The 24,856-nt window shown below is 35.8% G+C and overlaps 4 protein-coding genes across 5 annotated transcripts; 3 read left to right on the top strand and 1 right to left on the bottom strand.

Annotated features, from left to right (window-relative positions):
• Nucleotides 1-621: 621 nt before the first annotated feature.
• On the top strand, nucleotides 622-9,505 carry LOC118063165 (uncharacterized). 2 transcript variants are annotated; one of them, XM_035077112.2, is made up of 17 exons: nucleotides 622-864; nucleotides 962-1,067; nucleotides 1,138-1,182; nucleotides 1,275-1,442; nucleotides 1,547-1,631; nucleotides 1,708-1,814; nucleotides 2,007-2,087; nucleotides 2,378-2,430; nucleotides 2,518-2,620; nucleotides 3,585-3,728; nucleotides 4,194-4,290; nucleotides 5,772-6,000; nucleotides 6,138-6,231; nucleotides 6,420-7,427; nucleotides 8,304-8,396; nucleotides 8,547-8,830; nucleotides 9,016-9,505. In XM_035077112.2, exons 1-17 carry the CDS (start codon nucleotides 749-751, stop codon nucleotides 9,137-9,139), a joined length of 2,937 nt encoding a protein of 978 aa, XP_034933003.1. In that variant the 5' UTR covers nucleotides 622-748; the 3' UTR covers nucleotides 9,140-9,505. The 2 variants fall into 2 exon arrangements, with proteins under 2 accessions (XP_034933003.1, XP_073266378.1); XM_073410277.1 differs by lacking the exon at nucleotides 9,016-9,505 and having other exon boundaries at nucleotides 6,420-7,282; nucleotides 7,371-7,427; nucleotides 8,547-8,686.
• LOC118063180 (uncharacterized) lies at nucleotides 8,547-14,617 on the bottom strand. Its single transcript, XM_035077137.2, has 4 exons — nucleotides 14,139-14,617; nucleotides 13,919-14,024; nucleotides 13,790-13,843; nucleotides 8,547-13,504 (listed from the first exon to the last, which is right to left on the bottom strand). The coding sequence occupies exons 1-4, from the start codon at nucleotides 14,576-14,578 to the stop codon at nucleotides 13,346-13,348; spliced, it is 759 nt and encodes a 252-aa protein (XP_034933028.1). The 5' UTR covers nucleotides 14,579-14,617; the 3' UTR covers nucleotides 8,547-13,345.
• LOC118063181 (transcription factor bHLH131) lies at nucleotides 10,372-11,160 on the top strand. Its single transcript, XM_035077138.2, has 2 exons — nucleotides 10,372-10,626; nucleotides 10,741-11,160. Exons 1-2 carry the CDS (start codon nucleotides 10,372-10,374, stop codon nucleotides 11,158-11,160), a joined length of 675 nt encoding a protein of 224 aa, XP_034933029.2.
• Nucleotides 14,618-15,772: 1,155 nt separating the features above from the next.
• On the top strand, nucleotides 15,773-24,551 carry LOC118063171 (ATP-dependent 6-phosphofructokinase 5, chloroplastic). Its single transcript, XM_035077125.2, has 12 exons — nucleotides 15,773-16,236; nucleotides 16,317-16,390; nucleotides 17,142-17,253; nucleotides 17,534-17,629; nucleotides 17,751-17,852; nucleotides 17,963-18,037; nucleotides 18,436-18,576; nucleotides 18,704-18,820; nucleotides 18,896-19,000; nucleotides 20,362-20,442; nucleotides 23,280-23,408; nucleotides 24,042-24,551. Exons 1-12 carry the CDS (start codon nucleotides 15,838-15,840, stop codon nucleotides 24,207-24,209), a joined length of 1,599 nt encoding a protein of 532 aa, XP_034933016.1. The 5' UTR covers nucleotides 15,773-15,837; the 3' UTR covers nucleotides 24,210-24,551.
• Nucleotides 24,552-24,856: the final 305 nt, after the last annotated feature.

Below are 24,856 nucleotides of genomic sequence, written 5' to 3'. Positions count from 1 at the left end.
GGGGAAAAGTTTTCAATAAAGCAAAATCACTAAAACAAATAAAAGGACGTGAATCTTTTGTTTTATCATTAAAAGAATAAATGAGTTGATGGAAAAAACCTTCATATCACATTTGCTTTATTGAAATTTTTTCCCTTTTTAATGATTTTTCTGTATTATTTTCAATTCATTTATTCTTTTAGTTTTCCGTACTTTTGGATAATATTGAGACATTTTATAAATCTAAGGGAAAAAATTAAAATTTACACATGTTTTTCATTATTACTGTAAATGGAAACAAACAAAAATGAAGGTGAAGGGAATTTTTGAGTTAATTGATTCAAAACATATTCTATCATGTAATTTTTTAAAGTTTTCACTCACATATTCTTATTTTTTCTCATATGCCATTTTGTCGTATTCTGGAGAAAAATATTATTAATAAATATTGGCAAAGGAACCAGGTCAAGGCATAAATTTATAAAATAATATTTTTTAAATTTATTTTTAATATCAATAAATCATTTAAAATAATATAAAAATATTTGAAGCAAATAAAAACAATATATATATATATATATATATATATATATATATATATATATATTTTCAAAAATATTTTTAAATCACAGGCTTTAAACGCACAAACACCCCTGAGAATTTGTTAGAATGTTCAAAGAGGCAGAGCAGCCATATAACAAAATCAGTTGAACTTGTTGCTTCCCTTTGTTGCTGAATCCAACTAACCAACCAAATTATTCTAATAAAAATGAAATTATCAATCATAATTACAGTAATAATATCCGCAGTTATCCTTCAAATTATCGGTCTCTCACTCTTCATCTTCGGCTTCTTCCCCGTCAAACCAGCTCTCTCCGGCGTCAGGTCGCTCTCTCTCTCTCTCTCCCCCCTCCATCCCTCTCTCCTTTTCCGATTTCTTCCTCAATCAACCTATACTGATAATTTTAAGTAACAATGCCAGTGGTCCTGAGAGCTTTCATTACGACGATGGCGGCGGCAGCAGCGATTCCGTTGCAAATTACACGCGGGCGTCTATGCCTCCTCATCTCCTCAAATCTCTCTATGAGGTTTTTTTAATAAATAAATAAAAATCTACTTTCAAATTTCAAATAATTCTGATTATATATATCTTTTTAGGAGCTCTCCGGAATCCATCCTTCTTTTGAACGTCTGATTTTGATGGTAAGTAAATGATGGTAAAGCATGTGATGTGATGTGATGTGATAAAGCTTGTGGCGTGATGTGATAAAGCTTGTGATGTGATGAGAGTTTAGGTTATTGATGGTCTTCCAGCGGAATTTGTTCTCGGAAAGGATGGGCAGCCCCCACGGGAGGATTTCAGGGAAGCCATGCCGTATACTCAGGCATTGCTTTCTAATGGAATGGCAATTGGATACCATGCGAAGGCTGCACCTCCTACTGTTACCATGCCTCGTTTGAAGGTTTATCTATTATGGTTATTAATTTTGTGTTTGATGCTTATTGCTTTATTATTATTATTATTATTATTATTATTGTGTTATCATGTCACCATTGATACTTGCAGGCCATGGTTTCCGGTGCGATAGGGGGCTTCTTGGATGTGGCTTTCAATTTTAATACACAAGCTATGTTAGATGATAATCTTCTTGGTTAGTTGCGAGAGAGAATCATTCTTTAATTCACTACTGCTTCTCGTGGACGCTTGTTCTAAATTTTGGTTTGCAGGTCAATTTTTTAGGATTGGTTGGAAAATGGTGATGCTTGGTGATGAAACCTGGCTCAAGTTGTTTCCGGGATTATTCACAAGACATGATGGAGTTAGCAGTTTTTATGTAGGTTAACTTTGTGTTTTCCCTGACCAGTATAGTTTGATATTTCTTTGCCTTTTTCGTCCCTTCTGTCCCTTCTATATCCCCCGACCGTCACACGCACAAACACTCAGAGCCGGTGGGTGGGGGATATTCAGCTGTGAAGGGTTTCTAGTCCAACTTTCTTCTTCTATTCAAGTTCCCTTCTCTATACAGGTTAAAGACACAGTACAGGTAGATCAAAATGTTTCTCGACATTTGGAGAACGAGCTTAACAGAGATGACTGGAATCTTCTGGTGAGTTGTTTTATTTCTTGTCAATAATTTAATTCTCCTTGCTTCAAGTTTGGGTGTGGCTGGTTGTAATTGCTTCTCCTTTTCCTTTGTTTCCAGAAATTCTATTGCATTGTTCTTTGGAATGTTTATAATAGCTGATTTATCATGAACACTCTAGAATTTATGGGCTATTTTGGGTTTGGATTACATCTGCTTTGGTTTTTAAAGTTGAGGATTTTAGAGATGCATTCAGTATTGCATACAAAGTTGTTTTATTATGTTACGATTTCCATGTTTGTTGTTCTTTTTAGATTCTTCATTATCTGGGTTTGGATCATGTTGGGCATATTGGTGGACGTAACAGGTATTTCCTTATTCAGATGCACCGGTAATTCTGTAGATATATTTTTCCTCTTATTTCTGGATCTTTACTTGTCCTTTTCAACATTAGTATTTTGATGGCTCCAAAACTTAAGGAGATGGATGAAGTGGTGAAGATGATTCATTTGAGCACTATCCAGACTCGAGATAATGATCAAGGAAAGACACTTCTGGTTTGTGCTACCTCATTTCTAACTTTTTAGCAATCAACTGTTTATAGACCATTTACAAAATTGGATCCCTTCTACCATGGGAACATGAGCCGAGTTTCATAGATCACAGGGGTCATTTTTTTTATTGGATTGTGTATGATATTGCATTGGAAAATGAGGCCATCAGTATGTGATCTAACCTTACCGAAACTCTTGACTCATCAAAAGAGAGTTATTGCTAGCATTAGTACTTTGGATACGCCTGCAATATCCCAATAACTATTATTAATAAAACTTTCAAGTATCTAAATCTGTGCCAAATTTTGATCAACTTTCTGAAAATACAATGACAAGGGAACACATGCTTGAGCACTGAGCAACCTTACCTTTGAATGGTCATTTGGTGTGTACTGTGCCCGACCTTAATTGGCACAGTACAGGAATCAAATTTAAGTCCTATACATGCATCAAGGATTCCTAATGACTAGCAATTGGCTTTTAGAAATTTACTATTAATTGAAGTACTTTTTCTTGTTTGTAGGAGAAAATATTGAGCCTGTTTATTACTGAAGTTCATGCCCTTGATCAAGGACATCTACATAATACCATGTTTTGTCTTGTAGAGTACCTTTATAAGGCAATGGTATCATGTAATTATTTTGAAAGCAGCCTTTTTATGCTAGCACCTGAAACCACCTCCATCCTTAGTTTGTACTAAGATAGCTACTTGAAGCATATAATATCACGGCATTCACCACTGGATTTTTTTTCCGGAGACAATGATATACAATTTGCACACTAATTAAATTTTGATGGATGGTTAGTATTTCCATGCCCTAGGTGTCTCCTGCTCTATCTTTGCTCACTGATGTCAACGCCTTCATTTCTTAGATCCATAATACTGTCCTTCAGATGTTTACCATTGTTTTCAAGATGTTTGTCTCTATGATACGTATTTGTCATTTGTTCTGTGTGCCATATGTAGGTTGTAGTAAGTGATCATGGCATGACTGAGAATGGTAATCATGGGGGCTCTTCGTATGAAGAAACCGACTCGTTAGCTCTTTTTGTTGGCCTCAAAAAGGATCTCTCTGATAATGCAGCATCCTCTTGTAACTCTATTTACCAGGTAATTAAAGTATACAACTTTTATCCCTTCACACTCTGCCAAAAACTTTTTGTAGTTCATTGGTGTAAATTGCATATGCATCTGGCATGATATTAATGCCAATCTACAGATGCCATTGCCTTTAAGACTTAAAATTTTTCAAATTTATTTTCCTATATGAGCTTTGGATAGCTATGAGTTTTGTTAAAGGGAGTCCTTTTCTCCTCCATGCCCACTCATCAAAATACTTTTAATTCTTTGTGAGTTTGTCTCTTGACACAAAATACTTTTGTGTCGACAGACTATCGAAAGAACTAATTGGCTTCTTACAACAGCAGCATATTCCTGCATTCCAAGTTGTTCCCCCCTTTCCCATTTGATACTGCAACAATTTTCTATTTTAATTGCTCTTCAAATACAACCTAAATATCAGGAATTTTTGCTTCAAAAATCCCTTGACTATTAATGATTTTATATATGGTCCAGGTTGACATTGCTCCAACGTTAGCTCTTCTATTTGGTGTGCCGATTCCTAAGAACAATGTTGGTGTCCTTATTTCAGAAGCATTTGATTTATTGACAGGTCAGTTCTCACTATCTTTGCCTGTCATTTGTGCATGCATGCTCCGGTACCTGATTGTGTGGGATGGAAATATTATAAAATTAAAGATATCAAACAAATATAGATAAAAAAAGTACAGATAATCAAGTTTATGAATTTTAAATGCTGACCTTTTTACAAATGACAAATTAGTAAATAGCACTAAAACCATTTTCTATGGAAATTAGAAGGGATGAACCATTTCTCTGCAAGAATGGTTTGGAGCCTATGAAATAGTAAGGATGGTCATCTCTCTGTAACAGGAAGACAATTTTATACAACTGGGACGTGGTAGTGTCTATCCTTGGCACCTGGCCTTGATGGTGTCTAGTTGCTGGAGCCAGTGAACTTTTCCAGCCATCGCTGAAAATACTTTACTTTCTGTGCATATTAACCCTATGCTTACATATAATTTCATAAAAAATGGCATTTTAAAAGGCATTTGTGTCACAAACCTGATGTTCATTTATAACCTGATGAATTTCCATGTAATTTATAGTTTATTATGTGCATATCAATCTCCTGATTATTCCCATACAACTAAAGAAACGACCATGGAGAGCAGTGGGTGATTCTTTAGTGTTGACAATATACTTGCTTTTTATGAAGGGATCCATAAGACATCTATAAGAAATCAATAGCCGCATGAAAGAAAAGTTAGAATAGAAAGTATGCTTTCTTGTCCCAAAGTTTGAACCAACATGTATTATCCAGTCCTGGTTGAAACTTATTATGCAAATTCATTGAAAAACATATGCTAATTGCTAAGTACATCCTAGAGTACAGTCGGTGCTTATTTATATAAAAAAATGCTATAGAATTTTCTGCATTATTCTATCTTGGATCCTTTGGAATTGGATGTAGAACATGTGGATGAGATGCATTCAATATTTTGGCCATTTTTAGACTTTCAGCCATCTGCTCGTAGTTTAGGATGCACTTTATCACTTGTTATTAAACTCTCTCCCTCTCTATTATGCTTTGATTCATAATTGGCTGGGGAGATTGTTGGCTTCTCACTTGTTTCATATGCTTGGTCTAGTTTATTATATGCTTCATGTGAATTTTTTGTTAAATATTGCTGTAGAACATAGTAATATTGGCATTTCTGAATATTTTTCATGCTAACTACACCTTGACCAATGACCTGGCCATATGGTATTTACTGGATATGGGAATAATTTATAACTCCCTGTTTTTATGTATTTGTACACTTGTAATTCCCATCATGCACCAAGGTGCTTGGCTCATGGTAGCTTAATCTAGACCATTGAAAACTTAATTGTTTCGATAAAAAGATGACATTTATATGGACCTGATTTAAAATTTGTGGATAGATTGAAATGGTATTTTTTTAAAAAAAATTTTGTGCCATAGCATATGGAAATTATTTTAACACCTTTGATGTTTTTAAATTGTTTGATGTTTTATCTTATAATTTTCCTTGTGACTGATTAATTCAGATGATAAACAACTGAGAGTGTTGGAATTGAATTCCTGGCAGCTGCTCCGATTAATCCAAGCACAATTACCCGGTTTATCATGCCAAAACTTGCCAAGCCATGATGGCTTTACAGATGGTCTTGCATCTACAATTGTAGAATGCTCTGGTAGTATGGAGAAGATGTTGTGTTGCCTATATATGAACGCGATAAATCTTCACAGTTCCTGGAAGTCAAAGTCACTCTCCAGGTGCGTTTTGTGTGTGGAATAGTCTGATATTATACCATGAAACAAAATTCTATGGGAACCATTCATGATACCTCTGTTGCTTTCAGTATAACTTATAGTAATACCTGTGTTCCTTTCCTTGTAATTTCTGTCAATAGGTCTAAAAGTAGGGATGATTACAGCTGCACTGTTGCAGCATATCATCAGTTTCTGAAAACTGCAAGTGAGTGGTTATCACGCAGAGTGACTGATGTATGTATACCCATTGATAGCAGCTACCAATTTGGAAAAATATCTTACTCAACGTTGAAATAAACTGTGATTTGCAATTTTTTGTAAAGGGTGTAACAATATGAATTGTTTCTTTTTCTTTTTTGGTATTCCCTTTTCTTTTTCCTCTTCTTTTTTCTTTTATTTATTTGTTTATTTATTTTTGGCAGAAACCTGTTGGCTTACTTGCTTTTGGGATTGTGGCAATGACCATATCATCTCTAACATTATTAGGCCTCATGATTTGCATGAGTACAGAGGACCAACCTGGAGAGAACCAACGCCTTTGTAACTCAATTACTGGTTTGCACAAGTGGTCTGTAAATGAAATCTTTCTATTGGGTGTCATGTTAATTCTTGTTATGAGTATGGCTTCGAGTTCTATGGTAGAGGAAGAGCAATATATTTGGCATTTTGTTTTATCAACATCATATGTGCTATTTCTTCGAAAAGCAGTTCAGCCTCTTGCACCAGGAAGTGCAAAGAGCTTTTTCAAATTGATGAAGGGACAGACAGAAAGACTTGATTTTCGCATATCTTCCATCATTTTGCTTCTTATTTCTGGAAGAATTTTGAGAGGCTGGCACCAAGGTGGTGTAAACTGGACGTATCTTCCAGACATTTCAAAGTGGCTTGAACAGTCTGGGGTTAACCATGTGAGATCAATTCAGCTAGCGTCGGGTCTGCTAGTGATCAGTTTAAGCATATTTGCTTTGTTTTTGTTTGGATCTAGGAGAAAAATCACTCAATTAGTTGGATTTTGCTTTCTCATATGTGGATTCTTGGTTTTATGGCACCTGTATCACAACAATGCATTTGTGTCAGCCAGTTATGATGCTGCAATACAGGCACAGATAATATATGCAATTCTTGGTATTGCCACAATTGGCACTTTTGTAGCATTACCATGGTTCATACCTCTTTGGTTCCCTGGTACATGTTCAAAGCCTAATGTGAAATCAACTTTGGTTACTTTTGACGGTCAATGCATATTTTCATTGGTGGAATTCAGAGACTCTTCATATCTGATTGGGTTAGCATATATAATATGTTGGTGTCTTCTGCAGCTGTTGCTTCAACAGCCAATCAATTCAATGCCCATCCTTTTGCTTCTCGTGCAGATCCTCTCTAGCATGCTCTACTTTTCTTGTAGTGGGCTACAGCATATTGAAGTGGAGGTTAGTTCCTATATCATTTCTTCTTATAACTACCAACTGGACAGTCCAGCATGCAAGAATCAGTTGACTACCATTAAAATATATCACATAGTATAGTCAAACATCTGGAGAACCAGGTAAGTGATGCTTTTAATCAACCTGAAGCTCAGATGTGAATTTCAGCATTGTTGACTCTTAACACAGAAAATAATTGAGAAATTCTTAACTTGCAATTAGGTGATTAACAAGTTAAATCAGCAAGTGAAAATACCATGCAGTTTAGACCTTCACCTTGACTGCTCTGTCAGTTAATCAAGGTCTTTCCTAGGTTTACATTCTGTTCTTTTCCCTGTATCTATGACCAAGGATCACTCCGTTCCATTCTTTTTACCATTATAGTTAGGATCCAAGGGCTATGCCTATTCTTGAGAACATGTTAAATACACTAGTTTCTGTTATCAATCAATGTGTATTAATTTCTGGGAAATTTAGATTTAAAGAGATAAGGCTTGTTCTGAGCTTTTCTATAAGTCATAAATTCCAGTTTCTGTATATTTGTTTTAGTTTTGTATTGTCTTACTCTATGTATTAATTTCTGATTTTTGTTTCATCGAAAAAAATATCACAGAAATGAGAAACAGGTTGGCAGCTATAAATTAGTGAAATGCAAATATATAAAGTTATGAGCACCTGTCTTTGATATCTTAATCTGGAAAGGTGAATGAAGATTTCTGTTTTCAACTGAACTCAACAAATTTTTTCGTAGTGTGTTTCATTTAATACTTGTTATAAATGTATGTGCTTTTGATAATGGATTTAGTAATTTCATTTCCTTCAAGGCTAACCGCATTTTCTAGTGCTAATGCTGGGCACCCTTTTTTTTTTCCCCCCTCTTAGGTTGCTTTGCTGTACTATATGGGAATGGCAGGCCATTTTGCTCTCGGGAACAGCAATACTCTTGCCACAATAGATGTTGCTGGAGCTTTTATTGTACCTTCTCTTACCTTTCTAGTGTAGTTGATATATAGTTTCTATTTCACCACATATAGTTTGTTACATACACGTTGCTCTCTGTACTATATTTTAGATTCAGGGAGCCACGTTCAGTGTAATCTCAAACATTGTTTTACTCCTTGTCAGGGCCTGTCAAGCCACTCAATGTTTCTTTCTGGCATTTTGATGTTCATCATTACCTACGCGTCCCCAATGTTATTTCTTCTTAGCATGCTGATGTACATCTCCGTGAAGTCCACAAGCTATCTTGCAAATCACCAAAATGTAGATTCAGGGCATCTTGCAAAGATGATTCTTGGCTTTCCTTGTCTGGTTCCAGTGGGCTTGAATTCAATTCTACTGACTTCCTACACCATTGTCTTGCTGTTAATGAGGAACCATTTGTTTGTTTGGAGTGTCTTCTCTCCGAAGTAAGTCTTTCTCTGAATAGCTTTGCAAAACATGAAAATATAGCTGAATTTCTGCAGCATTAGTGACGTGCTTAACAAATTATACCCCATGGAAGGTGAATGATCTGTGGTTTAAGAGAGTGCTAGAACACAATTTACAATGCTTCATGTTGTTTATCATAGACTAATGGTGTGTTTCATTACAGGTACTTGTATGTTTGTGCTACAACTGTTTGCATCTACGTTGGGGTCTTTGTAGTGGCTGCCACTGAGATTTATACGTGTTGGGTTCTGGCACTGCGTAGAAAGAAGCAGATTTCAATCCGATAGGAGCCTTGCATGCCAAGATGGCCGGCGTCGTGATCTCTTAGACCATCCGGCACTCTGGCCATTTATGCATCTGTTTTCAATATTCACCGATCAATTTCCTTTTGTCCTCGAAGTGATTGGTTACATTACAAATAAGGCCCCACCCTTCTTCCAGTCCAATTTTGGCTTTGGCATACCTTTCTGAACCAGAGTTTTTGTTTTCCTTCGATTCTTGAATCAAGTCAATTCCAATATCCCAGAGAGAGCCGACTCGGTTGCTGATCTTACTCTTGATGCTTTGTAACAGATGTGTCGTTACAAATGAATATATGTAAATTGTAGCACAGTCTCTTATTACTTTTTTCAATCTAGGATGAGCAGCTAGGATCTTTGCGCAACAGGATAAAAAAACAAAAGAGCTCTATTAGCAACGTAGCATCCATTCTCTTCCTCTCAAGCATCAAAAGGGCTGTTATTATTTTTTCTCAGATTCTTGCCCCAGGTAGTTATTCGCAAAATAATTAGTTAATCCTTTAGGTTTACAAATCTCAATTCAAAATCCTTATATTTTCACATTTGTTTTAACTTAGTCCGGTTTTCTTAATAATTGAATTATTCTTCTTTTTTCCCCTTAAAATGTCCTTCATTTCTAATTAAACCCTACAAGCTCACCCTCTGCAGGCAGTTTTTTTTTTTTTTTTAAATGCATTTAAAAACGGTAATTTAGAAATTTCTAAAAGAATTTACATTCAACTTTAGTCAATAAACTAGCTTGTGATTTTTCAAAACCACAGGGACTAACTCATAAATCATTAAAAACTGCAGGGATTAGATTATAACTTACATAAAAGAAAAAACAATAAGAGGGCATCAGATTACAAGATCTTGGAATTAAATCAGACAATAAATTGAGGGAGGGTTTTTCGATTGTGTTGATTATTAGGTTTGATACCTCCTTTCATTGCAACGGTCATGCATATCCCGTCTTACAGATATGCTTTAAAATGCAATTAACCAATAATTATTCCATACATATTTGCCTGCCTATATAAACCGAGCAGGGTTACCATCTTTCTTTTTCACACTGGAATAGATATATCATCCGTCTCGACTTCTCTTGCCTGGGAATAACTTCAACATCAGGCCAACCTGTGTTAGCTTCATGGCCTTGCAACAGGTACCTCTCTTTTGTTTTGTGCTATGTAATTGATTTCCTTGCTCTTCTTAAGATAGTTTACTTCTTTGCATAGCAGATGCATGATGTGCAACCTCTTTCAAGTCACAGTAATTCAGCAGGAACATGTTCAAATCAAGATGATTTTCGGCAAGCATTACTAAACTCTATCAATGAAACAACATATAACAATTCAATGGCCAAACAATTAATATCAGAGGAGGAATCTAAACTAGTTGCTGCCAAGAAACACAGCATGGCTGAGAGTAACCGCCGGAGTCGAATCAATACCCAGTTCGCTACCCTTCGTACCATTCTCCCCAACTTGATAAAAGTATGCAACACACAGTATGCACTTCAATTCAAATATTCACATGCGCGTGCACAGATAAGTCCTCCATTTATATGCTAATGCATCAATATTCCATTTGTGCTTTGCTATAAACAGGTGAACAAAGCATCAGTGCTTGAAGAGACAATCCGGTGTGTGAAAGAGCTGACAAATACAGTGTCAGAATTGAAAGAAATATATGGTGGTGGTAGATTGGAATGTGTATTTCCTGGCGGGGCTGACAAGTTAAGAATCGGTTCCTGTGAGGGGAAAGGTCAGGAGGTTGTGAAAGTAGTATTCAGCTGTGATGATAAAAGGAAGCTATTGTCTGATGTTGCAAGGGCAGTGAGATCAGTGAAAGGAAAGGTAATGAGGGCAGAGATGGTGACAATGGGTGGAAGGACCAAGTGTGTTTTGTGGGTACAAGGAATACATGGGAATGAGGGGTTAGAGATGCTAAGGAGGGTTCTAAATGCTCTCACCGAGAAGCCAAATATGGCGAGGACATGTAACAGGCCAAAGTTTACTCTGTTGTAATAATTTGAGGTGTAAAGTTTCATGGAGGCTGTTATTTAGTGTAAATTTTATTTTATTAATAGTAGATAGACAGAAGGATGCATGCATGCTACTCTTAGATTGTAAACTTAGAATAGAGAACTAGTTAGTGTGTATGTAATGTTTCACAAGGTTTTACTTTTATTTATTAAACCCAACAACAAGAATCTGAGAAAAAAGGCCTGATGCTTGATTCTGAAGAGATCTTCTATCCCTCCTATCAGCTGTCTACCAAATTATAATTTTTCAAGCACAAGAAATTTCATCTAGCTTTTTATGTCTCTTAATTAGATTAGACTCCAAGCATGTATGTCTAAATGGCGTTAAATAAAAACTCAAAGAGGATACAATATGATTAATAATGAGATGGATTTTCTCAATTCCAACCAACTCAAACATTATAGGATAGCTTTCAAAAATACATTTTTCCCTGTACAATGCTTGTGTCTAAGCTTATCCCTTCAATGGACATATATAGTCGGTGAGGACTGAAGTGAATCAATGAGTTCTTCTCCATGATATGCTGCTTTCCTCCAACACAGTTCTCAAACATATATATCCACACTGAAAAAAACAGGTTGCTTTCTTTGTTCGAATAAGGCTTCTTTTAAACATTTTTATTTTAACTGTGGAGTCTCTTTTTTTTTTTTCTTTTGTAATTGCAAGTTGTCTTCAATTGTACTATTACCATTTTCCATGAATCGATGCGAACCTGGCAGCTTGACAGGTTTTGTGGATACACTAGCAGCTTCACCACCACCAATCCACCATGACTGCTGGAACTAGCTAGTCCCACCTCCACCAAAGGCCAAATTGCCTTCGCTGCCAACACTGCTGAAGACCATCTTCATTGCCATCATTGTTGTCAACTGCCTTCCGCATACTGCCAACTTAACCAACTATGCTTTACTGCCTCCTTTCAAAAGCACCTAAATCCCATCTTTGCCAAATTTCCTTTCCTGCCTGCAGTGCCCACAGTCACAAAGGTGACAATACCACTTCCATCAACTCCACTCCTCATCCCTAAGCTTCCAACTATTCCAATAACAATGTCTTCAAACTCTCCCGATCTCCGTCAAATTACTTCAGATGCTACATTTTCCACCACTGTGCCTCAAAGCTTATAATTATTAGATGGTTCAGGCACCTAACTGACATGCCATGGTTATACGTTGGAGGGTTTTACTTCTATTTTCTACTCAGAGGTTTGTGTATACTTTGTCCTCCATTTTTCACTTTAAGCATATTCAGTTTCATTATTTACTGGTGACAGATAAGAGAAGCTATTGTTATTCTTGTCATACCATACTTCCGCAATAAGTATTTGGATGAATATGGTTTCTTATGAGTTACTATACACATGATATTATAATGATTAAACCTATGGTATTAAATCTATGTGAGTTTTTTTTTTTTTTATTGACAAATCACATTTTATGGCTCTACATTCTAACACCTTAAAAGATGCTCAAATGTAAATGACAAAAGACCAGATTAAGGATCTTGTTTATAACTGATTATTCCTAAGAATTTATGAAAAAATAAATTTATATATTTAAAGAATAGGGATCAGGCAGGATAGAGAAAGTGTGAGGATTCACTCAGCATATCTAATGGTATTGTTAGTATGCACGAAACTGATATTGCATCAGCTGGCCTCTGTATGATGGGGCAAAAGACTATAACCAGCATTAGTATGACATAAAATCAATTGCATGCAAAATATCATGTTCCCAGTAATCCAAAACGAGAATAAGAAATCAAAATAAAGCCTGATTTCCACGCGGACTTCAATATCTATCCTAGACAAGTCCGTTTTAGTTCAGATTTATTCAACAGTAAAAGAACATTAGGGTAATTGTATGCTTGTCAGAGGGCATATGAGATAATGAAGGATATACAATTATATTTAACTTCAAAAATGTATAAATATCCCTCAGTATCAGGTCAACCAACAACCAACTTCTTAGCATAACTCAATCTTTATTTTTATAGACACCAAGAATCCATTATAAGAATTGTACGAACCCTACAAGAGTTGCAGGGGTGAAGATTTATACTCTACATAGTGAAAGAATACACTTACCGGTGCTGAAACTGTTTTCCACGTGATGGAGTTGGTATGGGACATTGTCATACGCATGTATGAATATCATCAAAGTCTGTGTCACTGTTTATAAAACACAAGTTGTCGGCTACAATTTGCTTTGACAGCATTCTCCAATTTCTCAACCTGGTCAAAATCAACTTTGAAAGAGATCATGGCAAAACCATCTTTACCAGTCTCATAATCCTGCTTGATGTCCTCAACTTGAAAATGCTGTAGCTGTAACAACCGAGTACAAGATCAATATACAAGCATGAAATAAATGTAACCATTTCGATCAGTAGAATAACATGTAGGCATGCCAAGAAAATCTGGCACTAAGGGAAAAATTCAGTGAATCCTAATTTATGACAAATGTTCACTGATGAAATAAACCACTATAGCTCACATACTAAATTTCATCATCTCTTTTATTTCTTTTGATGTCTAGTGATGGTGATACATCAGATTAAAGAAATCTACATGTTTGTGTGTGTAGTAATTAATAATACATAACCTGCCTACCTGATGTTGCACGAGTCCTAAGAGATCAAAGGGAACCTCCACGGCCATAGGGACCTAAAGAAAGAAATTAAGAAATGGTGACTGGTGTTGAAAATTAAAGTAGGAAATCAAAGAAATGCAAAAAGAAACCTTAGATTTGACGAGACAAGTAGGGGCATTTTTCAAGCATTCAGATGTAACCCCACCATAAGCCCTAACCAGTCCACCAGTTCCTAGTTTGATACCTCCAAAATAGCTGAATTTATGAATATAATATTCATTAAAATCATCATATTATATTAGGATAGGAAAAGGATTGTAATAACTCAAGGGAAATAAAAAGAAAAAGAAAGGGATGATGTTATGGTACCGGATGACAACGACCATGACTCTGTCGATATGAGAAGAAAGAATAGCAGATTGAATAGGTTTGCCAGCAGTCCCAGATGGTTCGCCATCATCATTACAACGGCTGTGCTGTCCTACCTTAAAAGCCCAGCAATTATGAGTGGCACGTGGATCTCTCACCTCGGAGAGGAAGGAGAAGGCGGATTCTTCATCAGAGATGGGAGCAGCTATGGCTATGAATTTGCTCTTTTTTATTTCTTTTTCCAAACTCACTCTCTCCGCAATGCTCCTGTACTCACCATGATTAGTGCTGCTACTAGCCGTGATGGTGGCGGAGGCGGCGTTGGTTACCATCTTCTTGAAACTGGTCGAGACAGCTACAGAGGCAGATAGACCATTCTTATTCTTCAGAATCAGGTGATGATAATAGCAGCTAGAGACTCTTGTTATACCTGCTGCCATTGGAGTATTAGGCTAAGTCCTATTTTATTACAAGTATTTGAGATGATAATCGCATCTCGTTACTATGTCATGTCCATCAGGCGCCAAGTCTCCTCACGTAGCCTTTTTTTTTTTTTTGTGGCCACTACAGCACAAAGCCCAGCATTTATAATGGGCTTTTCACATATCTCCTTATGCTTTATATTTATTTTAAGATTATTTTTATCTCTTCGTTTTTATATTTTTAATAAAAAAAAATATGTTTCTATCTTCTGCATATCTATCCCTTTTATTTTAGAATAATAACTAAAAAAATTTTAATTAATAACTGATGGAAAATATTTTCTAAGAAACAATTTCCACAAATAAATAAATATCTTATGATACTAATCAAAATATTAAAAAAAAAACTGTTATGATATTAAATATTTTAATATTTTTTTCTCAATTTCTCAACTTAATTTTTAATTAGTGTTAATAAATTTTTTAATATGTATAATTTTCAATTTATTTTATTAAACAACATTAATATTTTAATTAACATTTAAAATTCCTCTTGGTAATAATTCATTAAAAATAACAAAATTTGATTTAAAACTGTCATGTCATTACTTTGTCATGTCCACCAAGCCCAACATTATGATTTTCACAATTACTTTTTTCAATAAAAAAAAAATGCTAGCGAAATATTATTAATTGAAAAGTATTTTCCATGAAACAATTTGTACGACCAAGCACAGAATATTTTTGGACAAAACTTAACTCAACAACCACACCCAAACAAAAGCTGATGGTAGTGAAAAGGTACAAGGCTTTGACTCCAAGATGGCGTCTTCTTGTCGCTCTACCCGTCTACCCTCTATTCAACTCTGACTGAACATATTGTATATTAGCCCCTCTAGCTTTACAAATTATATTACATAATCCTTCTAATTTTAAAAACTATTAGCCTCTTAATCATTGTTAACCGTACTTAACTTGATATTAATTTATTCAATAAAATTTGTTTTTCTATTTAATATATTCATATTTTATAATTATTAAGAAGAAATAAGTGAGAAAAAGAACATGAAAAGGATTTAGTTACATATAGATTTAAAAATATATGGACTAATTAATTATGTTTAATATGAGGGATTTTTTTGAAACCAATAAGGACTACAGTATACTTTACCACTTGTTAGAAAATCAAAGAAACATTAAAAAGGTGCGGAATCCGCTGTGGGCAGCTAAAACAGAGGAAAACAGAGCATAGAAATCTCCGTCCGGTTTCAAAGGCGATGGACTCTGTGGCGCATGCCGCCGTGATCAGCAGCTCCAAACTCAGTTATGGTGGTCGCGTCTCTTTCAACAAGGACAAAAACCCACCACTACGCTCAAGTGTTGTGTCTTTACGAAACTGGAGGGGCCCATCAAGAAATCTTGGCGTTTTAGCAGCACAGATTGGGAACAAAGAGATTGATTTCAGCGATCCTGATTGGAAAACAAATTACCAAAGAGATTTTGAGAGACGGTTTAACATTCCTCATATCACTGATATCTTTCCTGATGCAGACCCAATTCCCTCTACGTTTTGTCTAAAGATGAGGACTCCAATCATGGAAGATTTCGCTGGTGGATATCCATCTGATGAGGAATGGCATGGATACATAAATAACAATGACAGGGTGCTTCTTAAGGTAAATGAAAAAAAAGTTTGGTCTACTCATTATGGGATTCCAAAGTCTAACGATGTTTTCTTTTGTTGTGTTTTTTTCAGGTCATACATTACTCATCACCTACATCTGCTGGAGCTGAGTGCATTGATCCCAATTGTACTTGGGTCGAACAATGGTAAACTCCTTTATGAGTCTTTGCAAATGGTAAAGCTTGCATTTTTTGCCAAGAACTTGAAAAATTACAGAAACGAAGGACGGTTTTTCTTTTCTTTTCCATACAAAATTCTGTTTTCTATGCGATAAATTATTTTGATGCTTATTTCCATCCCATCCAAGTAGAGTTGACACGAACTTTACTGAATGCATGGAGCATCCACATGTTGTATAAGATTTTAGTATCAGAGTTATGAATTATAAGGAGAAATTACATCTGAGCAAGAAAGAACATTGGAGTGCCCTCTACACATGCCTGAGAAGTTAGAATGCATGTTTGTACGGTGATGAAGTGTGGTTTTGGAACGTGTAATTGAGTTTTCATTGTAAGTTTTTGCAATTTGTGGAGTGACTTTTTTCCGTTCACTGCTTCGTCTACCAAAAGTCATTCTGTATTCAGCCTCCTAGGTGTTTTATGAGGGCGTTATGCTTTTGCGTTCCCTTGTTCACATAACCTATTTTCATCAAATAGCATATTACTTCCTTACAAACAGTGTCTGATTTCTGTTATCTGCACTTCTTTTAAACAGTAGATAAGAAATTAACGAAACTTGATACGCATTAGTACTTCTTCTCTAATTTCATTTATCTTGTTATGTAATATAATTGTGGTAGTTGTAGATCATTATCATGTCTGTCTGGCATAGGAAATATCATCCATCACTGTGAAGTTCTAATATTATGTGGGTGATATGATGTTGAAATCTTCATAGGGTTCATAGAGCTGGGCCTCGGGAAAAAATATACTTCAAACCAGAAGAAGTAAAGGCAGCAATTGTTACTTGTGGTGGCTTATGCCCTGGTCTCAATGATGTCATCCGACAGGTTAGTATCATGTACATGTCAATCTGCTTATAATCCTCCTCCACATGAAGGATGTATCCTTTTCATATATATATCCTTATTGCTGTCGAAGCTTGGCAAGTTCCAGGAAAATTACATTTTGTTTTCAAATTTTCTTTCCAACACATAGAATGTTACCATCTGCTACTTACTCTTGGAACCCTCTAGACTAAAATAACATTTTCTCTGGAAATTTATATGCTATGTTTAATGGTTGGGGTTAGTTCTACCATACATTCTTATATTATATACCTGTTAGCAGATTGTCATCACACTTGAAATCTATGGTGTCAAAAAGATAGTTGGGATCCCCTTTGGTTATCGTGGATTTTCTGATGAAGGCCTGAGTGAAATGCCGGTAAATTATCATTTCTTTTCTGTTGAAGTTTCAAATATAGCAATGTAACAGCTTTTCTTCTCATTTATGTCTAAGTTTAGAGATTCCAATTACTCTGTATGAATTTTGCTTTTATCATCAGCTATCCAGGAAAGTGGTGCAGAATGTTCACCTTTCTGGTGGAAGCTTGTTAGGAGTTTCACGTGGCGGACCCAGTGTTAGTGACATTGTGGACAGCATGGAGGTACTCAATCAGCCTTCAAGTTCTGTGTTCTTGCATAAATTGCTAATATCAAAAAGACCCGTGATGTTTGGTATGTAGTGTTCTCATATACTTTTCCATGACAACACCAGGAAAGAGGGATCAACATGCTCTTTGTGTTAGGTGGGAATGGCACCCATGCTGGAGCCAATGCAATACATGATGAGGTTTGTTAAGCCTGTAGCCTTCCACTGTTTTCTGCTTTATTTTTTCAAGTAACTTTTTATGAGGTTTGGGAATCCCAAGCATTCTCTAGTAAGTTTTTCCGAGAACAAATTACTTGTAGAATCTGCAACACAGAATATAATATTTATCACACACACACACACAGTTAATTCCCAAACTCTGAAGTTGAAGTTGTTGCTCGTGTTTTTCTTTATAATATATATATATATTCATTAAATTATAAATGGCATGACAGTAAATTCCATGTATCACACAAGTAGGGATTTTGTAGGACTCTACTCGCAGTCTACCTCTCTATATCTAAAACTGGGCATGGTTCTCCATATCTTTCTCTTGGTCATTTCCTATTATTTATCTCTTTAGTTAATTTTGGTTTTAGTGCCGTAGACGAAGGATGAGGGTGGCTGTAGTTGGTGTGCCAAAAACCATAGACAATGATATTTTGATGATGGACAAAACTTTTGGTTTTGACACTGCTGTTGAAGAAGCGCAGAGAGCAATAAATTCTGCCTACATTGAGGTAAAAAACAGTTATATTATTACTTCAAATATATGGCAATGTGAACATTTGCCTTTGTTTCTACATGTCTTTCCTGGTACTTATTTACACATGCTTAACTGGTTTTTTTCCCTCAATTTTATGACAGGCACATAGTGCTTATCATGGTATTGGCATAGTGAAATTGATGGGTCGTAACAGTGGATTTATAGCAATGCATGCATCGCTAGCTAGTGGACAAATCGACATATGTTTGATTCCAGAGGTATTTATACTTACTCAATTTACGTATTGTTTTGACTTTTGAACCCCTGTTAATTTAATATTTTCACTTTGAAAGGTACCTTTTCATTTACATGGACCTCTTGGTGTTTTGAGGCATCTCAAATTCCTAATTGAGACAAAGGGATCAGCTGTCTTATGTGTAGCAGAAGGAGCTGGACAGGTGTGTTATACCACTATGTTTTCATATCAAAAGCATGATAGTCCATCTTTGAATTATCCATTTGTCCAGCGTGATAGGAGTCCTGATTTAGACAGCATGCTAATCCATATGGGATGATCAATGCTTCTGCATGGATGCTTGGAAACTATTAAGCCCATGGTGATTGATTGCAAGCTTTGTGCCACATGTTGATGAAACGTGTTGCACATTGTTCTTGGTTTTTAAGAAGATTTTTAGATTGTGGTATCAATGCAATCAAGAAAGTGGATAATTAAAAAATTTATGGTTATATTATTAGTTCTATAATTTTGTTATTATTTAGGAACATTTGGGGTTTAGGAATATCTACTAGTTTGTATAAATAGGGATTTTTCTTCCTTTTTAAGACCATTTGGGGTTTTTGCTTTTTATAAGCACACTATTCTATTGATTTTGAATGCCTTTTTGATGAAACTGAAGTTGAGTTTCCAAAGTTCTTTGTTGAAAAAAGAGAAGAAAAGGTCTTTGTTCTTGTGGAATTGAGAGTGGAGTTTATTGTGGATTTAGGAAGGGACCATTGTAGAATCAAGGGTTTAGCCAAGTGGCTTAATAGTTTCGAAGTTTTCTATCCTTTTTCCTCAATCCCTTCACCTGTTCTGCATTATAATCATAAAAGCACGGCAATTGCACAGAAGCCATTCTTGACATGCCTAATTAAACCATATCAACAATGGTGCCAACGCCCTGGAATCAATCATCATTAGACCACCACTTTGCCAGAGAGGCAGCGTTTTCACTCTTTTTTCTTCTTCAGTTCCGTGTCTCTTTTTAAAGTTCTTCACCACCACTTTGCCATAGTATTTATTTTTCTTGCCTGTGTTCTTTGAAATTGTGGCTTTTGACTGCTCTCATTCTTTTATGACTTCTGTTTCTTTTATAATTTCTAAATTGAATTCTTCTTACTCATTTACTGCAACCCTTCTCTTCAAACTAGAATTTAATGATTTGGATACTGCTTTTGCTCCTAGACCTGAGTGATTTAATTTTGATTTGTTGACTGTGATCTCTAACTTCTCTGCAAAATAAGTCTTTTTAAACTAAAAAAGTTATCTTCAACACTTGAGACATATCTTTTCAAGTCAACATCAGGCCATGGGCAGGTGTTGAGGTTCTGGAAAGGATAAATCACGTACATTGGAAGGCCGTGTTTCTCTTTCTGAACCTGGAAATTACCAAAAGAGGAATTCCATCACTAGCATTTTTCTCTTTAAAATTTGTTTTATCATATCCTTTATATATTTGTGGGGGGAAAGGCTAATTTATGATTTTCTATGAAATAATGATTGTGATTTGTTCTTGAAAGAAATATGTTCATGATGCAGAATTTTCTTGGGAGAACTAATGCTACTGATGCATCTGGAAACACTGTACTCGGAGACTTTGGTGTGCATATTCAACAGGAGGTCAGTGATTGTTTATATAGTGGCTCCTCATGAATGGAACCCGTGGTAATTAAGTTACATGGATCGTATGGCAAATGCATGATTTTTTTTTAAGGACAACAATTGCATGACTGATTGAACATCTAAATTTTAACTATCTTAGTGGTGTTACATGAATATGACTAAAGTCTGTTTTGGCTTATAATTGTCACTTGCCAGGTTATGAGAATTCTTCGGCCTTCTTTGATTGAACCCTACTGTTTACTACATGGAATATGCATACAACAATAAACAAGCCTCAATCCCAAACTAGTAAAGGTCAACTTTATGGATCCTCGCATCATTCTGTGTGATCATATGCTAAATCCACCTCAACATCAATAGATCTTAGATCCTTTGATTTGACTTCCGTCTATGTTAGCTTAGGTCTCCCTATTCACCTTTCCTCCCTACTACTGCCAACTTGTCAATTCTCTGAACTAGGGCGCCTGATGTCCTTTGTTGGACAAGTTTAAATTCTGGCTATCAACCGACAGCAACCATCTCCCTTTAACAGGGCTTGGGACTGGCTATTCTAACCTGAGCGAGCATAGGCAGAGTTACATGGAATATGCTTACTGTTTCATTATTTCACTTCATTTGAGTTCCTTTTTTTATTAATCAAAGTTGTTCATTATCAAGTCTGTTAGGGTTGTATTCGTTGCTTGCCAGATTATGAGAATTCTTCATCCTGCCTTGTGTGTGCCCAGCTGCTTAGTAGTTGGAATAGCCATCTTATTCCCTTATTTGACTTCTTCCAAGTCATGTATTTATGAAGTTATGCATTGAACATGATCAGTTTCATAGTAAGACGTATGTTGTGTGACTGAGTCCATGTCCCTTGCCTCTACACTCTTCCTTGAGTTTTCTCCCCCTTGAGTTATCACTACTATTGCATTTCTTTGCTCCAGAAGCTTATTTGCAAGCTTCATAGTAAGACATATCTTGTGTGACTGAGTCCATGCCCCTTGCCTCTACACTCTTCCTTGAGTTTTCTCCGCCTTGAGTTATTACTACTTTATTGCATTTCTTTGCTCCAGAAGCTTATTTGCAAGCTTGGTGAGTTTTGACATGGGCCTGGCTTATGTCACTGAAATTCCCATACGATATCCTCTGGTTTTTACTTGGGGACAGACTGTTTTCACAGAGTTCTTGCTTTTTATCTACTGAATTACTTCAACTGTAAATGATGTTGTTACATAGTGTAGATAACATGATTTTCAACTGCACGCCTTTTCTCATAAGAACCACTAAAAGGGTGTTTGCCAAATGTGGAAATAACAGTTATTCATCCTTCTCATGCTATTTGATGGTTGTGATTTTTTGCTGCATGTTTTGTTATCCCAGTTTCGGTCAATAAAGGAAGACATCCAATAATCATATATGCTTTTGACTTGGTGATTGTTTTATCACATAGAAATAATATCTCTTCATCAGAGATTGTTTTATCTTGCCTTGGGATAGATCTATGATATCCACAAGAGGATCTTCGTAAGTTCACAAGAACAAAAGATTCTCCATTTAATCTAAATAACTCCCCAAAAACATAGAATAGAGTGCTTTCATAGGCACACCAAAGATCCCTTGAGTCTTGATTAAAATAGGAAATAGATATACAACATAAAATATTCCTAAATAATGATAAAAGCATGTGAATATTCAAAATCCAAATTTCTTGGAAATAGCTCTAAGTTAATCCTTTTTTCCCCACTAACCTAGAGGAATAGGAAGTGACATTTTATACCAAAAGCACAACGGCATGGCACCACCCATCCTCACACTGGCCCACAACTGAGCAAAATTACAGCTCTTAGAAGCCTATGTTCCCTTAATCCCTCAGCACAACAATTAGCAAGTTCACCTAATTCACAACTTCTCAAGCTTAATTAACAGGTAATTGATGATAGCAAAGATGAGATTGGTAGCATAGACGGTCCAATGAAACTCAACGATACAAGGCAATAACAAGGAGAACATAGATTCAGCATAGATGGACACTCGACAGGTAACAGCGAAGGATAATCAAACCACTAACATTACCAGCAGAGAGCAGAATAATAAGCACAATAGTTGAAGCTACAACATTTTAGCTCTTGGCACCAGGAAATTAGGAGTTTGCTTAGCCTAGTTTTTCAAGGTTTTAGGTCACTGATTGGATCCAGATTGCAAATTATGTAGAACAATACCAATTGATTTAGAACAAGTGAAGGAATAAAGGAAAAAGGATAGATTAACCTGGAATCCACTATGATAAATGCTTGAAATGTACAAGGTGTGCTTCTTGAATCCGAGCAGACTAGTTGATGAACAACAAGAACACAAGCCCAGGAATCAAAGCACACCTAATGCTTATTTATAAGCATCAAGCGAAATAGAAATGGAAAACCAAATGTATGAAAATCAAAACATAGAAAGACCAGTTCCTGAGATAGTAAACCTACTAATTAGAAATAAAGTAAACTGCTTTTAAAACCTATTTTACTATTAAGTGGTACATTATAATTCTCCTAAATGGTAAAAATACTGAATAGCCATAGAAAATTATAGTTCCTATTTAGTCAAACAGAAATTCTCATTTTTGTTTTTCTTCATTCCCCGTCATTAATCTTCCTTTTGCTAGGAAATGCCATATTTTGATAGATCTCGATTAATGAACAAATGACTCGTGTTTTCTTTTAGTTTTTTGGGAGACTATTTCCTTCATGGATCTCAATTATTATCCATTTGTAAATGGAATCTTGATTGTTATACATTTGCAAAAGGTTTTGGGTTGATCTGGTATGACAGTGTTACTAATTCAATGCCTTTTTTTTTGCCAGACAAAAAAATATTTTAAGGAGATTGGCATTCATGCTGATGTAAAGTATATTGACCCAACATACATGATACGCGCGTGCCGTGCAAATGCATCAGATGGAATTTTATGTACTGTTCTCGGACAAAATGCAGTGAGTCTCCCTCTATCCCTCAATTTGAGCATTTCCTTTATTTCATAATTGATAAATAAGACAGAAGATAGATATTTTGTTTTCCATAAAATAAACTAGCATTGATTATTCTTCTTGGAACACTATCAAAGATGCAAAGACGCATAAAAATCTTAGTGGTTGCAGTGGTATGGTAAAAACTTCTTGATGTACTTGCCATTTAGGCTAAACAGTTTTCCACTTTGTGCATTGCATGTGGAATAATCAACTTGATTAATTTTGCATCTTGTCGAGACAGTTACTGAAATCATTGAATCATTGTTTCAGCTCTACCAAATTTGCATCACCAATACAACTTGGCATTGCAATTTTTCTAATTATATTTTCTCTCCCTGATTCTAACTTTTGGAACTTTATTTTTCATAAAAACTACTGGAGCATTACATTAAAACTGAATATCCAAGGAAAATTATCCGTTTCCACTATATATCATATGCATGTAAATTATTTTATCTACATGTTACCATGACTTAGTACCTCTAATATTTGCAAAATCAGCATGAAGACCCTCAATATTTCCCACGCGCCACCGATAATTTTTCACTGCATTAATACCATAAATACGTGGCTGATATGGATGTATGGTTATGGCAGGTTCATGGTGCATTTGCTGGATATAGTGGAATCACTGTCGGAATATGCAACACTCATTATGTTTACTTCCCCATCCCGGAAGTCATTTCTTATCCCAGAGCTGTGGATCCTAACAGCCGCATGTGGCATCGTTGCTTAACTTCGACCGGCCAGCCTGACTTTGTCTGAATTAGTCAGCCCTCCAGCCTTATACCGCCGAATTGAGAAATTTAAAGTTCACCAAAGGAACAGAACGCAAGCCAGAGAAGATTCTTGGTTAGCTTGTATGTCAAAATAATACAAACTCCAAAAGAGAATCAGGTGGTAGTGTAAAGCATTTCTGCGCCAGTTTACATAATCACAAGGCGTGCTTGTAATAAATTTACAAGGATTCAGCCTAGCAATTCTCGCTTGCTTCCCAGGGCATCTGTAACTTGTTTTGTAGCGATAGATTATTTGTTGATTTCATAAACTCGGCCATAATTTACCCACCACCATTGCAAGTGGTGGAATAAATTTATTTTCCAAGAATTTCTTTTTGCAGCAACGCCATATCCAAGAAGTTTGCAATTTGTTATGATATAAAGTGGAAACAGGGGCATGTATAAACATAAGCTTGTGGTGTATTAGATAGCTTCCAATGAGTATGCTTGTAAGCCTCTCCTCAAATATTATTATCATCAATCCTCTCCGCAGCGTGCTTGAATTCATGATTGGGTGAGGCCAGGTGCCATAAGGGTGGTTCATCTGGTGTGAGATGAGATATGAACTTGTAGCTGTGTTCATGGCATTCAAGCAGGAAAATTCACAAATATAAGAAAGAAATGTATAAAGTC

Source organism: Populus alba, chromosome 7, assembly GCF_005239225.2.
Source record: "Populus alba chromosome 7, ASM523922v2, whole genome shotgun sequence".
NCBI lineage: Eukaryota > Viridiplantae > Streptophyta > Magnoliopsida > Malpighiales > Salicaceae > Populus > Populus alba.
The sequence above is the reverse complement of the archived record's forward strand: the minus strand, read 5'-3'. Positions and strand labels throughout refer to the sequence as shown.